The sequence below is a fragment of the Narcine bancroftii genome, chromosome 3 (genome assembly GCF_036971445.1).
Source record: "Narcine bancroftii isolate sNarBan1 chromosome 3, sNarBan1.hap1, whole genome shotgun sequence".
In the NCBI taxonomy this organism is placed as follows: domain Eukaryota; kingdom Metazoa; phylum Chordata; class Chondrichthyes; order Torpediniformes; family Narcinidae; genus Narcine; species Narcine bancroftii.
This window is the reverse complement of record NC_091471.1, coordinates 265,999,467-266,015,170: the sequence shown is the minus strand read 5'-3', so window position 1 is coordinate 266,015,170 and position 15,704 is coordinate 265,999,467. Positions and strand designations below refer to the sequence as shown.

At 41.5% G+C, this 15,704-nt stretch overlaps 1 protein-coding gene across 4 annotated transcripts in view; it reads left to right on the top strand.

Annotated features, from left to right (window-relative positions):
* Positions 1-15,704, top strand: part of LOC138758705 (insulin receptor-like) — a 229,785-nt gene that overhangs the window by 146,103 nt on the left and 67,978 nt on the right. For all 4 annotated transcript variants that reach the window (XM_069928030.1, XM_069928029.1, XM_069928032.1 and 1 more), the window contains exon 3: positions 9,348-9,672. In XM_069928030.1, the coding sequence (XP_069784131.1) occupies positions 9,348-9,672 (325 nt within the window). The remainder of the gene's footprint in view (positions 1-9,347; positions 9,673-15,704) is intronic.

The following is a 15,704-nucleotide window of genomic DNA, read 5'->3' as shown; positions in this document are numbered from 1 at the left end:
GAATAAAAACAAGTGATCAAACCCAGTTCAATGTGGGCCCAAAAAAGCAAAGCAACATTCACAAGCCCAAAGACAGCAGAGGGACATCAGTCTCGCCTCACTGTTGATGCTTCCAGACATGCAAGGAACAGGCAGCAGGAAACAGAACAGCAGTGATAGACCCGTCTTAGTTCTCAGGCCTCCAGACAGGCAGCGGCAAGCAGAGGAAAACAGAACAGCAACACCAGGCCCACCTCAGTGCTCAGGCCTCCAGACAAACAAGGAGCAGCCAGCAAGAAACTAAGGAACAATGCTGAGCCTACCTCAGTGCTGATGCCACCAGGCATTCCATGTTTCAACCATGTAGTCACAACTGAGTGTTTTATTTCCTGGGCAATACTGAGTATCCTGCTAAAAAAGAATAATCCCAGAAAGTGCTTTTGTAGCTCAATCATGGATAGAGTTGGGATGTTTCAGTCCTGCTTATTGTTTATCAGGTTTGGTTCATTGGAGTGTACCTACTGACAATGGTAGGGTAAATTATCCAATTTGGAAAGATTTGATGTTGGGAAGACAAAACGTCGCAATTCATAATTGCAGGGCAGCACATGCAGTGTAGCGGTTAGAACATAGCTATTACAGTGCCAGTGACCCAGGTTCGATTCCTCCACTGTGAGGTACGTTCCTCCCTGTGACTGCATGGGTTTCCTCCCACATTCCAAGGATGTACAGGAATTTAGACCTACTGCACGGAAACAGGCCCTTCTGGCCCATGAATCTGCGCTGCCCAATTACACCAATCAAAGAACAAACCCCGCACGTTTTGGAAGGCTGCGAGGAAACCGGAGCACCTGAAGGAATCCCATCCAGACACAGGGAGAAAATGCAAACTCTTACAGACGGGACCAGATGGGAACCTGGGTTGTTGGAACTATTAGTGTTGCTCCTTTTCTTTCCAGATCATGCGGAGAATATGCAGCTGTGTTTGTTGGTTAATCTGGTACTTTATTTTTGAGGTATAACATGTATGAGCACTTAGTCATTCACTACTAGAAGGAGTGCGGGAAGGCAAACTCTGATCTATCACTTTCCCTTGGGCAGATATAATAAGTCTGACAATCTGCAAGTAGAATCTCACACTAGAGAACAAAGCCAAGGTCACCCTAACTGAGGTCAGCATGGCCCTGACTTTTAAACGTAATAGCTTAGCATCTGCTGTGCACTATACAAAACATTAGCCATATCTGGGACACGTAAGATTTTATTGGTCTAGTTTCAGTTCTCTTTACCTCCTTTCTCTCTCCTTGTTGTTTCTCTTTTATTTCCTTGTTTTCCTTTTTTTTTCCTGTTCCTCATTTAAATGCTACTTGACAATTTTTTTCCATTGTTTCTTGTGCGCTCCCCTTTTTCAATGGTCTCTGCACTTTCTTGTTCTTCTGTGTCTCTCTCCTTTCCTCTATTCATATACTTTTTACTTTTTCTCCTCTGTAGTCATTTCTTTTTTCCTCCATTTCCTTAACGGGATGGAAGAGGTATAAAGAAATCCAATACAGTAAAAGCTCTGGTATCCTGCACCTACGGGGACTGGTAGATGCCGGATATGTGAATTTTCCCTTTGCTTGAGACTCTGACAAAGCCTAACTAATACACCAACGTTAAGAATAAACAGTTTAAAAGACGAAGGACTGTGCATAATGTAAAGTAATGTTTTTTTAAAAAGTATTGTAGTCTTTAATTATGTAAATTTCATTTTAATCAGGTAATTCCCGTAATTTACCAAATTTAAATTTGAATCCCTGTCACTGGCGCCGTAACAGTGTTGCGCTAATTGCTACGCTAGCCATGCCGCAGTTTTAATTAACCCCAAGTTTACAGATAAAGCCTTACTTCATGATATGCTAATAAAGATAAAGACACTTTAAAAGGATAAGAAGACACTTTAAAGAGTCACCCCAATGGTGATGGGCGATGCCGTATTATTTAAACAGCTGCTACAAACAAAACACAACCAAAGCATTCCGCTGGCTGAATATCTGCTCCCATCTTCACTAAAGGTTTGTGTGTTACTTCAGAGAATATATACTTTTACAATTTTAAACTTTTATTTAAATTTGTGTTTATTTTAATTCAATTTATTTATTTGTTTCCTTTTTTTTTGCCAGTTGCTTGATTTACAGATAACAGGGGTTTTACTGCATAAAAGGCAAATTCCCTACTTCTGCTTCATAATTTGCTTTGGCTAACACAAGACAAAAGTATTTAGATTCCAGATTAAGTAGCCTTGTTGGGGGCAACTACTGTTGCTATCAGGTTGCAGTAGTAACAAAGATTGAGTTAATCCTTGTCCATCTGGTGATCTGATGTACATAGAATGCTGGCTTGGTCTTTGGCCTGCAAGCATATTTGGAAGGGGCACATTGAGTGCAATTGCTGGAAGGAATGCAGTCGGAACTGTTGTGTTGTGGAATACCAGCAAGCGAGAGGGGAAAGGTGGAAAGTGATATGAGAGACTATGCGAATGGATTGGAGTCAGCAAAATGTGAAGAAAAACACAGCAGATACTGGAATCAAGAGTTTAAAAAAAAATCTGGTTAAGGAAGTGAGCGGATCAAGCAGCATCTGTGGAGGAAAAGCAACGGCAGATTATTGGGGTCAAAACCCTGCGTCAGTAGGTTTTATGCATTCTGCATAACTCTGTGATAATGTTGGTCTGTTCACCCATACTACAGGAATGGCCCTCTTAATAACATTCTTATTCATTGCAACCACTTAAAAAATGGAGGCCATGCAATTTTTTTTAAAATAAAATTTCAACTTTTACTTTTTTGAAGAATCATGTGGCTCTTACTGAAGTGAGCAGAGATACAGTGCTTCCGCGGGGTCCAACTGTCCAGTCAACTGCCGTCAGGCTTTGAACTACCCACCCAAGATGGCAGTGCCTCCGATTGTCAGCAGCTACAAGAGGACTGGCGCAGGGCACCAAAAAAAGGGAGACCACTCTCCCCACCACCCCCCCCCCCCAAAATCCCGGTCTGAGAAGGGAAAGCAGAGGAGATGACCCATGGAGTGGTGACTATAGTGAGGGGCTCTGAGGCCGAAAGACCCACATAGGTGGCGGGCGACTCAAGATGAGGAACCCATGGAGGCTGTGGGCTGCTGGAGACTGCTTTCGGGGGCTATGGACTGCTGGAGCCTGGCTTGAAACTAGCTGAAGGGGGTACCAGGTATCAGAACTGGGATGCGAGAAGGCGCTGAAGGGTTCCTGATCTTGTCGAAGGTTAGGATCAGGAGCTCAGGTTGCCAGTGGCTTGGACTAGAGTCTGTGTGGCTGCATGAGCATTAAGGCAAATCTATGGACACAAGGTGACTTGGAGGGGACTCTCTTTTGTCTCTCTTTCTCTGTAAGGCGCTTCAGGCAATTTCTGCTTATGGTGAATCTGTCTGTCTTACAGCAGGCAAAAGCAATTGCATGTAATACGACACAGTTTTATTACATGACAATAAATTGAATCTTGCACCTTGCATGAAGAACATTAACTGCCTCTGCTTTCTGGAAATTTTTGGAGTTCCTACCCTGCATGCACACAAACACATATTCACACCCATTTTCTCTTTCTCCATCTGACACACATATGCAAATAGAGTACATCATTAACTCCCATCCTCTATTTTGATGATTTTATCAGCTTGCGAGTGAGGAAATCTCTGGAAGTTGGCACAGTGGTGCTTTATTCAAGATTCCTTTATTGTCATGTAATGGTACTGAACATGTAATATTAAACAAAATTGTCTTCTCTGCCTGTTGCAGTCAGAGAGAAAAAGAAGCAAAAGAGAGTCCCTTCAAACTCATTGAGTGTTCGTGAATTCATCTCCAGTGCTCTCGCAGTCTCTGCTACTACATAGATTCCCATTCAATCCATTGGCAACCCGAGCTCCAGATCCAAACCCATGGCACAATCAGGCTTCTCCATCTTGGACACAGACCCCGTGATTGCAGGATTTTACTGACAAACACCATCAGCTCCTTTGTTTAAACCCTGGACAATGTCACCGGCATTAGAGCAGTTTTGTATCTCGGCTCTACGTTCTCTTGGGTCTGTATCAACAGCAGGGCTACTGTTAAGCTCCTCTGGTAGCACAGCTGAGGAATCCACTGATAGAGTGCAGATGTTTTATCTGTGGAAGTTGGCACAGTGGTGCTTTATTCCACGAGGAGTCCCTGATATGGCGCAGATGTTTTGCAGATATCCTTCCACTGAGTGGAAGGCTACAGCTCCATTTACAACGAGAATAGCCAATCACCGACCGACTTGCCTGGTAATGATCTAGATGGATCTTCATGGTGGATCTTTTGCAATGTAGATGATGAACATGGTTACATCAACTACCATTTGAGCTTACTGAATAAATATTGCACAAGTAGATAGGTTGAAGAGAGCAGGAACTTGGCTATCATAGATTAATTTATTGTTGTCTTGCGTTACTACTTCAAAATTTTGTTAGCTCTGTCAACGTAAAGAATTAGAGGAAATCTCATCTTGCCTTTGCACCTTGTATCCTATTGCTGCACCCCACCCTGTTTTTGTAAAAACAAGATGAATGTGGGTTTCTCTCCCCATTGCTTTTGTGCCATTTTGTGGTAATTCTGGCATTAGTTTCAAGGCTTTGGGATAGTTCGATGGAATTGTGTCGAAATAAAACCTTGGAGAAATGTATAAACCAGCGATGAGGCCTATTTCTGCCATTGCCCAAAGATTTTCTCCATTTAATAGAACAATCTTCAAGGCACTATTTGATCTTCATTATGTCACACCATTCCAATATTGAAATTCATTGCCATTTCATCATCATCCTTTGCTGTAAATCCTAGTGGGGTGTCCAAATCCACAGGACCCTAAGAATAGCAGAGAGGATCATTGGTCACCCTCCCCCATCGAGATGATTTACCTGGATTGTTGTCTGAATCATTTGTGGACAAGTTGATTATCGCCTGTCGGAGTTATAGTGTGAAGCAACCTCAGTCTGAGTTATTGATCTTCATATCACAACATAGTTAGTAAGAACATCAAGAAGGTGATTTGATTAGGATTAGCATTATGGCTGGTAGAGCTCTTCTGACTGCAGTCTTTCAGACATGGTGCTGACAGAGGCGTTCAGTCATTATGCTGCGGATGGTGTTTTTAGCACCATTGATATCTGCCACACGGATTAATTATTGGAATCCTGGTTGATCCATTCCTTTCCCTTGCTTTAAAGCCATTTGCCCCAGTGCCTGACTTAAGCTCTCTTATTTCCTCACCCCCCCCCCCATCCCTAAAAATAAAAACTGCTATTGTCTGTGGCTTTCTTTAAAATTGGCCACTGAGAAATGTCCCAGAATTGCTGCTGTCTGTGAATTAGCAAAGCAGACCTCTGTGGCTTATATAAACCAAACCTCCTTTGGACAGCAGATCTGGTTGTGCAGACTAATAAAAAGCATAACCCAATGAAACCACAAAGAGGATCACGCCTCTGTGGTATTTGCAAAAAAGGATAAAAATCCCTTAATTATAGTATAACTCTAACTAAACAGATTGCTGTTATGTGATACTTGTAACATGCAATTAAATCTCCAGATCGGGCTATGTGAGATTATACCCTGAAGCAGGTTTTAACAAAGAACTTAGTATTGTAAATTGTAGTTATATTTAGATACCTGCTCCAGTGCGTGCTTCTGCCTTGCTCACCCATGCATGGACTATGAATTCTGATAATTTAGCGTCATTCTTTGTTCACGTCGGTGGTATTTGGCAAAGAATTAGAATGTCTCGGTTGGGCAATATCAAACCTGTGATTATCACTGCTGCTGTTATATTTTCTGTGTGCATGATGCTGCGTGGGCTCTACGGTGGTTATTCCGCCACTTTTTAAAGAATTCAGAAGGAGGGCATCTTTGAAGTGTCGTAAACAATTTTAAAAAAGCAAATTTACGCTATTTATTTTGAGGCCTATCAATTCAGGACCACAAATATAAAATATAATTTTGACAAAATGGAATATTTAGTCTACTAATGCATATGTTCCACAGGTTGCAGTGGATTCTTGATATTCCCTCTTCACCATCTGATGCAAATAAATTCAAAATTACTTGAATTGCCTGGGAATTTTTCATGACTGAGCATTAATCATTTTACAGCTAGTGAATTTTACATTTTACCTGGTCAACCGGTACGGACTCGAAAGGCCAGCATGGCCTGTTTCCGAGCCTTAAATGGTTAACCCTTTGCAAGTATGGTTGTTGTAAGAAAGGTGGCAGCTCATTTGGTAAATGGCAAACTCATTGACAGGATTATAATAACCAGCTTTGCATAGCTAGTCAAGTAATTAAGTGTTGGCCTGTACACTAGACAGAATTCCCCTACCCTTCAAAACACTATAATAGAATCTTTTAAATACATCTGAGCAGGCAGACGAAGGCTGAGTTTACTGTCTCGTCTGAAAGACTGCAGCTCTGGCAGCGCAGTGCACTCTGAACACTGCACGAAACTGTCAATGTAGATTTTGTTTTGACTCAAATCTCAGCAGTGGGATTTAAACCCACAACTTGCTGACACAGAGATGAAAGTCCTATCTTGTAAATCATGGATGACACAATAAACGTGAGGAATAATCGTGACGGTCTTTAAAATTCTCTGTTCCTACCAATGTGAGCCTTTTAACCCCGGGTCTGATCATGTCACTGAGAACGGCAGTGTGGATGATATCACATCAGGTTTACCCACTGAAAATTTGGTGAGATTTAATGTTTAAAGGAAGCCTCTTACTGCCAACTTGCAGTCTAGCTTATTAAAAGTGTGTGAGAAGCATTTGCATTTGGCTTCCGTTTAAACATGATTTGATGATCTTGTGACCATAAATTCTTAAAATGCAGCAGCTTCACATGTTGAATAATTCTGCAAAAATTATGGCCTTGTTTTAAAGTTCCATTGGAACACCATTTAGAGTAAAATACTCAAGAGTCAAAGAGAAAGTTCTGGCCCATCTTATAGTATCCTAAATCAAGAGTACAGTTAACCTGGATTATTGGACAGCAATTCCTTAAATAGAATAGCCTTTGAGTTCTCAGCCTGATTCCATGGTTTTTGTGCAAAACTTGAACCCATGTGTTTTTTTTTCCAAATTTATTTGCCGATGTCACCTATCGCCTATTCCCATTTTCGAGTCAGAGCGATGTGTAACTTGGTCAATAACCTGAAGATAGCAATTCCATCAGATCAGTGTTTGGCCCATTTCCAAGTTTGTCCAGGCTAACCAGTCGATCAGTGAAAATCTGGAGGGATGCAGCATTCTTTGGCTTGGCTTCGCGGACGAAGATTTATGGAGGGGGTAAAAAGTCCACGTCAGCTGCAGGCTCGTTTGTGGCTGACCAGTCCGATGCGGGACAGGCAGACACGATTGCAGCGGTTGCAAGGGAAAATTGGTTGGTTGGGGTTGGGTGTTGGGTTTTTCCTCCTTTGCCTTTTGTCAGTGAGGTAGGCTCTGCGGTCTTCTTCAAAGGAGGCTGCTGCCCGCCAAACTGTGAGGCGCCAAGATGCACGGTTTGAGGCGTTATCAGCCCACTGGCGGTGGTCAATGTGGCAGGCACCAAGAGATTTCTTTAGGCAGTCCTTGTACCTTTTCTTTGGTGCACCTCTGTCACGGTGGCCAGTGGAGAGCTCGCCATATAATACGATCTTGGGAAGGCGATGGTCCTCCATTCTGGAGACGTGACCCATCCAGCGCAGCTGGATCTTCAGCAGCGTGGACTCGATGCTGTCGACCTCTGCCATCTCGAGTACCTCGACGTTAGGGGTGTGAGCGCTCCAATGGATGTTGAGGATGGAGCGGAGACAACGCTGGTGGAAGCGTTCTAGGAGCCGTAGGTGGTGCCGGTAGAGGACCCATGATTCGGAGCCGAACAGGAGTGTGGGTATGACAACGGCTCTGTATACGCTTATCTTTATGAGGTTTTTCAGTTGGTTGTTTTTCCAGACTCTTTTGTGTAGTCTTCCAAAGGCGCTATTTGCCTTGGCGAGTCTGTTGTCTATCTCATTGTCGATCCTTGCATCTGATGAAATGGTGCAGCCGAGATAGGTAAACTGGTTGACCGTTTTGAGTTTTGTGTGCCCGATGGAGATGTGGGGGGGCTGGTAGTCATGGTGGGGAGCTGGCTGATGGAGGACCTCAGTTTTCTTCAGGCTGACTTCCAGGCCAAACATTTTGGCAGTTTCCGCAAAGCAGGACGTCAAGCGCTGAAGAGCTGGCTCTGAATGGGCAACTAAAGCGGCATCATCTGCAAAGAGTAGTTCACGGACAAGATGCAGCATACACTTATGAGTATATACTTCCAATTAGAGCCAGAACAGGGAAGGTCCTTTCACTGAGTGCATGAAACATTTGTAATATAGCTCAAAGAGGAGTAAATGTCTATGATGTAATGTCTGTTATAGAGTTATCATTAAAAATTGTTATGAATTGTCAAGTGAACAAATTGATCAACAGGAATGAAGCTGAGTAGAAGGACCAGCTTCTGTGCTGCATAGTTCTATGACAAAACTGCCATCAACTAAGACAGAATGGTTGGTTATTTCTGATGTGTTGGATTGCAATAGATAGTAAAGCATTGAAAAGTTGTTCTAATTTGGGTTGAAGGGATGTGTGACTATTATCTTTGAGTAACAAATTTGAGTTGTGGAACTTCAGGTAAGCATTTAAGTTTATAATTTATGCTGACATATCAGTGTTGTTCTGAGGGAAAGCAACATTGACGTCGAACTTTTCTTAACCCTCTACCCAGAAGAGTGTTCGAACTTGGAAGGAAACTAGGACATGGTCCAGATCAAGATTTCTCGTGACCAGTGTCTGCAACCTTCTCCCGCCTTGTGACATTTGGATCTGTATTCCTTCAGTTCTAGATTCTTGTGTGTCCTTGATTTACTCCACACCACCATTAGCATTCTGTGGAGCTGTGGAATTGCATCTCACAAACACCAAAGCTCCCCCTTTCTGTCTCTTTCCCTTTCCTAAAATGTTGCTTAAAACGTACTTCAAACCACTACTGGCTACCTGTCTTGTTATCTCTTCATGTGGCTTTCTGTCCAATTTTGTTTGATAACACACCCACGGAAACCTCTTTGAGGTGTTTAACTTTAAAGGTATAATATAAATCCAAATATTTATTGACAGTGTCACCAAGAAATGTGTTATTTCTGATGTTTGAGATGTTGCTGATTCGGAACAGTTGCCGCAAATATCTACAGATCATAGCAACCTATATGGGCAATATGAAACCCAATCGAATGTGATTTAAAAAAAAAATTAAGGCTTGTATTTTTATGTTCTCATTGCAGTTTGTTCTTCTGAGTGCCGTCGGAAAGCCTGCACTCCCGGTGGTCATTGTTGCCACGATGAATGCTTGGGCAGCTGCACAGAACCTGGCAATGCAGTAAAGTGTGTGGCATGCCGACACTACTATTACAAAGGAAGGTGTATCCCTAACTGCCCCCCTGGCACCTACAAGTTCGAGGGGTGGCGCTGCGTGAACTTCTCCTTCTGTAAAATGCTACATGACGAATGCAAAGCTTCCTCCAAGGAAACCGAATGTACCGGTCATGTCGTTCACGATGGAGAATGTATGTCTGAGTGCCCATCAGGGTACATTGTGAACTCTACCAGGTAAGAGCACTGCTCGGTTTTAAGTCATGAAAGTCGACCTAAGCCCAGTGATTGGGCTGCTGTTTTTGTGGTGCACATTAGCCATTAAATAGAAGCTATTTTGTGTTCTTTGTTCAGTTTCTTCTTAAACTGAATTTGTATGCTATGTTGGGAGCAGCAGAATTTTTACCGCCACTGCGTTGAAGATAAAATGTACATCTCTGTCGTGCTATTTACAATCCTCAATCAAGTTCTTTTGCAGTATCGGTTCTGTTGTTATCCAGAAAATTGCTGCAGCAGTAACTGAGTATATTTTAGATGAGAGCATTCATCATTAGTATAATTTCTTATTAAATTCTTGCTCAAGTTCAAGTATATTGGCAAATGTACCAAGGTACGTTGAGAAAGTTTGTTTTGCCTCCCATCCAGGCTTTATTAAACTTGGCTTGCCTGGCTGTGAGAGCTTTTCTTTTTAACCCACGAAGTAACACACCATTTGATTTGGAGGGACGGTTATGTCATTGAAGTGTTGCTTCCAATATTCAGAATAGCCATATTTTTATTGATCACATACTTATGTTCCAGGATTCCATTTTATGGCTTTCATAGAACGCACATAATAAAATAGACATGAAAGTAGGCTATCTGGCCCTTCACCATTCATTAAGGTCATGGTTAATCTGATACTTCACTGCCATTTTTGAACACTATCAGTAAGTACCTCGATTTCCTTAATCTCTGTTTCAAATAAACAGATCCGCTATCTATTGGAGCAGAGTATTCCAAAATTTCACCACACTCCGAGTGAAGAAAATATTCCTCATCACGATCCAAATAGCTTGCTCCTAATTGTCAAACTGTGTCCTATATCCTAGACTCTTTAGTCAGGCAAAACATCGTCCATGCCTCAAGTCTGCTAAGCCTTTTAATGTTTTTTTTAAAGTTTTGATGAAAATCTCTTTTGATTTTTCCAAATACAAAGAACACAAACCTAGTTTACTCAATTCTCCTAAAATGGCAAACCCACCATCCTTGGTACCAGCCTCGTGAATCTTTGCTGACTCCCTGCATGAAAAATATGTTCGTTCTTGGAAATGGAACATTAACTATGCATTACTTCAGGGTTTAACGTTCCACAGAGATGAGTAAAACTCCAATAAGTGGAGCCAGACTAGTGGATGTCATTCATGTTAATACTCAAAATCTTTACAGTTTATTTATTTGATTAAGATGTACCAAAGTATTAACATGAATTCCCTAGTGAGGCTTGTTAGTTTAAAGGAAGCATGGATGCAGGCCCTCTCATAGAACCATCTAACATTACAGCACCTAAACAGGCCCTTCAGCCCTTCTACTCTGACAAACTATTACTTTGCCTAGTCCTACTTGCCTGCATCTGGACTTATAGCCCTCCATACCTGGCCTATCCATGTACCTGTCTAAATTTTTCATAAATGTCAAAATTGAGTTTGCATTGACTAATTCAGCTGACAGCTCACACCATACTCCCATCACTGTTTGTGTGAAGTTCTCCCTCATGTTCCCTTTCACCCTTAACCCATGAACTCTAGTTTTTATCTCTCCTTACCTCAATTGAAAGATATATAGATACAAAAGGGCCAAGTGAGCTGAATGGGGGCACAGGAATTGGAATCCCGAGTCATAAGCGATTGCAAGAACCAGGGTTCCATTGAGTTGGAAGCACAGGATTTGGGCCCCCAGTCAATAGGAAGGAAGAGTGGGGACTGAGAGCCCAATGATTTGGGACTGGGGCCCCAACAAATCAGAAGAAAGTGAGTAGCAAATCAGAAAAGAACATTACTTGATCAGCCAGATGTTTAATTGGCCAAAAGCCACTTTGTGATAGCCTGGAACAATGAAAGGCATTACACGAATGCAAATTTTCCCACCCTTTTGTTTTGCTTTATTTCATGTGAATGCTCTTGACAAACTGAAATGAGCTCATGTCTATTTTCCAAATTGGACAATAGCTGTTTACAAACTGTTGGGACAGTGTGAAGCGGGAAATGAAAGAACTGGCCTCCATGTGTGGCAGTTCATCATTCACTCATAAATGGCAAATTAGTGCTGTTGGACAGAGATGAAGCTGTCAAACTATCACAGAGAAGAAACAATCACGGTCTTTGTTCAGCTAAAGCCATTCTTTGTGTGCAGTGCTGTAAAGAGGTAAAAGAAATTCATTGCAGTTGACACTGTTGTGTTTGTTTTTTTTCCATAAAGAAAACAGTGTCACAGTTATTTAAAATAAAAACAGAAATTACTGGAAATACTCAGAAGGCCGGTGGTGTCTGAGAGAAGAAAAATTGCTAACTAACTTAGGTGGGCAGGCAGCATCTTGAGGAAGGAAAAAAATTGCATTGTTGTTACGGTTTATGTCTTTTCAGAACTGGCCAGTTCTGATAGAAACTGGAACAAATGGTTATCTGAAATTGTTGAATGCAGTATTGAGTCCTCGGAGCTGTTACAAGCCATTGCAAGATGAGGTGCTGCTTCTCAAACTTGCATTGGGTTTTCTTGGAACAGAGTAATGTCAAAGATTGAGAGGTCATGTGGGATGGAAAGCAACAGTCTACTGGAAACTCTGGGTACGCCTTCAGACAAATGGAGGTATTCTACAAAGTTGCAACCAAGTCCACATTAGCGTTGAGATCTCACTGTAAGCACCAATTGTAGAGCAGTAAATTGGACGAAATGCAAGAGTTCACTTGTTCACTCGAGAGAGGGAAGCGGAGATTCAGATGGCTATGTGAGCAAGGCAACAGTGAAAATTGCAGCAAAGGTGATGAAATTTTTGAGTTTTTTACGAGACCAGCTGCAGCACGTATATAGTCATCTATGTACAAAAAAAAAGAAGTTGGTGATCTGAGTTGAACTGAAACAAGAAATGTTTTGTTTTTCTTACATCGCCAGCACTGGGTTTTTCACTCTATCATATGAGAAGACTGAATAAGGAAGGATACTTATGCATGATTCTATGGGTGCAAATTGGTGGGCTTCTTGATTATGAACAAGCGATTTCATGTTACCCATTCATATCATCTGCATTATACACAAAATAACAAGCCTGGCTTTATTACTTCAATTTTTGCTCAGTACTCCTGATGTCAATTAGACCCACAAATATACTGGATGAGATTGGTTAAATTAACATTGCCCTGTGACTTTCTCATGTACATGGCTTAGTTACACATTCCAAACAATTGAACATTCTGTCATGTTTCCACAGATGCTGTCTGACGTACTGAATGTTTTGACATGTTCTGTTTTCATTTCTAGCTCTTCTTAAGCATTGTATCAACCCATAAGCAGAATGTGGAAGTAAGGAATGAGGGAAATCAATTTAATAAAAAACTGTTGTTTCACTTTGTAGTTCATTGCTTGGGCGTGGGTATCTGCCAGTTCACAGAAGCAATTCTCATCCATGCAAAATGGGAAGGAGAAGAAAATTGGATAGCAGTATTGGAATGTTGACATTGGTGTCCTCAAGTTTCTCTTCTGCTCCATGGTCTTAGGAGTGGGTTGATTATGACAAAGGTTATCATGGACGAATGAGGAACTTGACATAACCAGCATCTCCATCTCCCACACCGTTCAAGAATCAATGGAGTTCATTATTTATTTGCTAAAGCAGTTTCTAATATTAATCTCTCAATTGCTTTGTAGTAAATTGCTTCACGGCATCAGACTTGGGCTTGTCAGTTGTGACTTATGCCTCTCTTTATTTTACAGATAGGGTTTAATGTGGAATAGTGTTCAAGACTGTTATTATTGGCAAAACCCTGTTCTTTTAGAGAAGTATCTTAATTTGTTGAAGAAATTATGATTGGGAAAGGAAACTTTTTCAACTAATACAAATTACATGGCAACAGGTCAAAGACAGGCAAACAGAATTGCTTCTTACTACCTGGTTTTGCCCATAATTAATGCTCCCTTGAGTTGACAGCACTCGGAGTAAACACTGAAAGTAAAAGTACTTACTGAACGCACTCTGGGTGGAAAACTTTAATTCTTTTTACCAAGAGTGGTATGGTAGGACAACCAGTAATCAAGCTGGCTGAGTCCTTGAGGATATGTTATAGCTGCTAGAAGGATCTGCAGTAGGTTGTAAGGGAACCAACAAGTAAGTACTCGTGCTCGTCAGTCTAATGGTGGCAGATACATCCATCCACAGTAGCATTGATAGAAGTACCTCAAAGTCTTACCTTCTCACTGTTCACCCTTCAACATGTGGCACCACAACCATGCTAAATATGAGAGTCTCAAAACAGTCAACTCAAAACTAACCATGCATGAAGTGCTGTGGACCATCAGCAGTAGTGAAAATATACACCAACTCCTTTCAGAGCAGATGATTAACCCTAGCAGATGCAGAAAAAGCATATTGGGAGCAGAACATAGCGGGCCTAAAATATTGCAACTGCTCTTCAGGACTATATGTGCGAAGCATTAAAAATAGAAATGCATTCGTGCCATATAAAATTGTGGACAATTGAGGGAGGAGTCACGTGATGGAGTAGTGGCCGGACGGTGAACTCCAGCCCTCTCCAGAAAAGTCGGGAAAAACAAAGGAAAACACAAAGGCACAGAAATAAAAGTTAAAGAAAAGTGAGTATAAAGGTGGAAAGAAGATGGAGACAAAAGGAGAAAAATCAAAATCAACGGAAAGAAGAGAGGAAGAGAAAACAACGGAGGAAAAAGGTGAAGGCCTTACCTGTCCGAAGAGGCCCGCTGTGGAGAGAGGGCCCCACTACCTCAGGTCGGTAGAAAAAGAACTACAACAATGGCTCACAGAGCCGAGTAAAAGTGCGCAACCGCGCATGCGCGACTCCTCGCGCATGCGCGATGCGCATGCAAAAAAACACACCGACGGGAGGGGGGACCAGCTGGGGAGTCGATCTCCACAGCCGGCAACGACAGCTGCAGAACACCTGCAGCAAGAAGAGACCACAGAAGACAATGGAAACAAGAAAGAAGAGGAGGAAAGGGCAGCAAAGAAACAACAGATGGCCAACCCAGAGGAAGAAGAAGAGGAAGAGTACAGTGAAATAGATAAAGGGAAAGGCAAGGTAAAGGATATACTTGCTCTTGTTAGAGGATACATGGAGTCATTTAAAGAATGGCAAACACAGGAATTCAATGATTTAAGAAGAAGAATAAACAACACAGAAGAGAAAATAAATAAAATGGATATGACCTTAACAGAAATGGGGAAAAAAATGGACAAGATGGAAGAACGGGCAATAGCAGCAGAAATGGAGGTAGAAGACTTAAAAAAGAAATTGGAGGAATCTAATAAAAAAACTAAAGAGACACAAGAATTACTAGCCCAAAAAATAGATATAATGGAAAATTATAACAGAAGAAATAACATAAAGATAGTGGGCCTTAAGGAAGATGAAGAAGGCAAGAATATGAGGGAGTTTATAAAAGAATGGATCCCTAAGGCCCTAGGATGTCCAGAACTACAGCAAGAAATGGAAATAGAAAGGGCACATAGAGCATTGGCCCCTAAACCACAACCACAACAAAAACCAAGATCTATTGTAGTAAAATTCCTAAGATATACTACAAGAGAAAAGGTACTGGAGAAGACAATGGAAAAAGTAAGAGAGGGCAACAAACCACTGGAGTATAAAGGGCAAAAAATCTTCATTTATCCAGATATAAGCTTTGAACTCCTAAAGAAGAGAAAAGAGTTCAATACAGCAAAAGCGATTTTATGGAAGAAAGGATATAAATTTACACTGAAGCATCCTGCGGTATTGAAAATATTTATTCCAGGACAACAAAACAGACTATTCTCGGATCCAGAAGAAGCACGAAAATTTGCAGAACAATTACAAAAATAGACTGAGGGATGAAGACGGGTAATGAGAGCAAAAATTATCACAATTGATATGTATGTGGGTAAAGACAAAAATAGACTGAGGGATGAAGAAGGGTAAGGAGGGTAAAAATGACCACGATTGATATGTATGCGGGTAAAGAGGTATAAGAGTGAATAGAGACAATGGGCATATGTGAAAGTATCT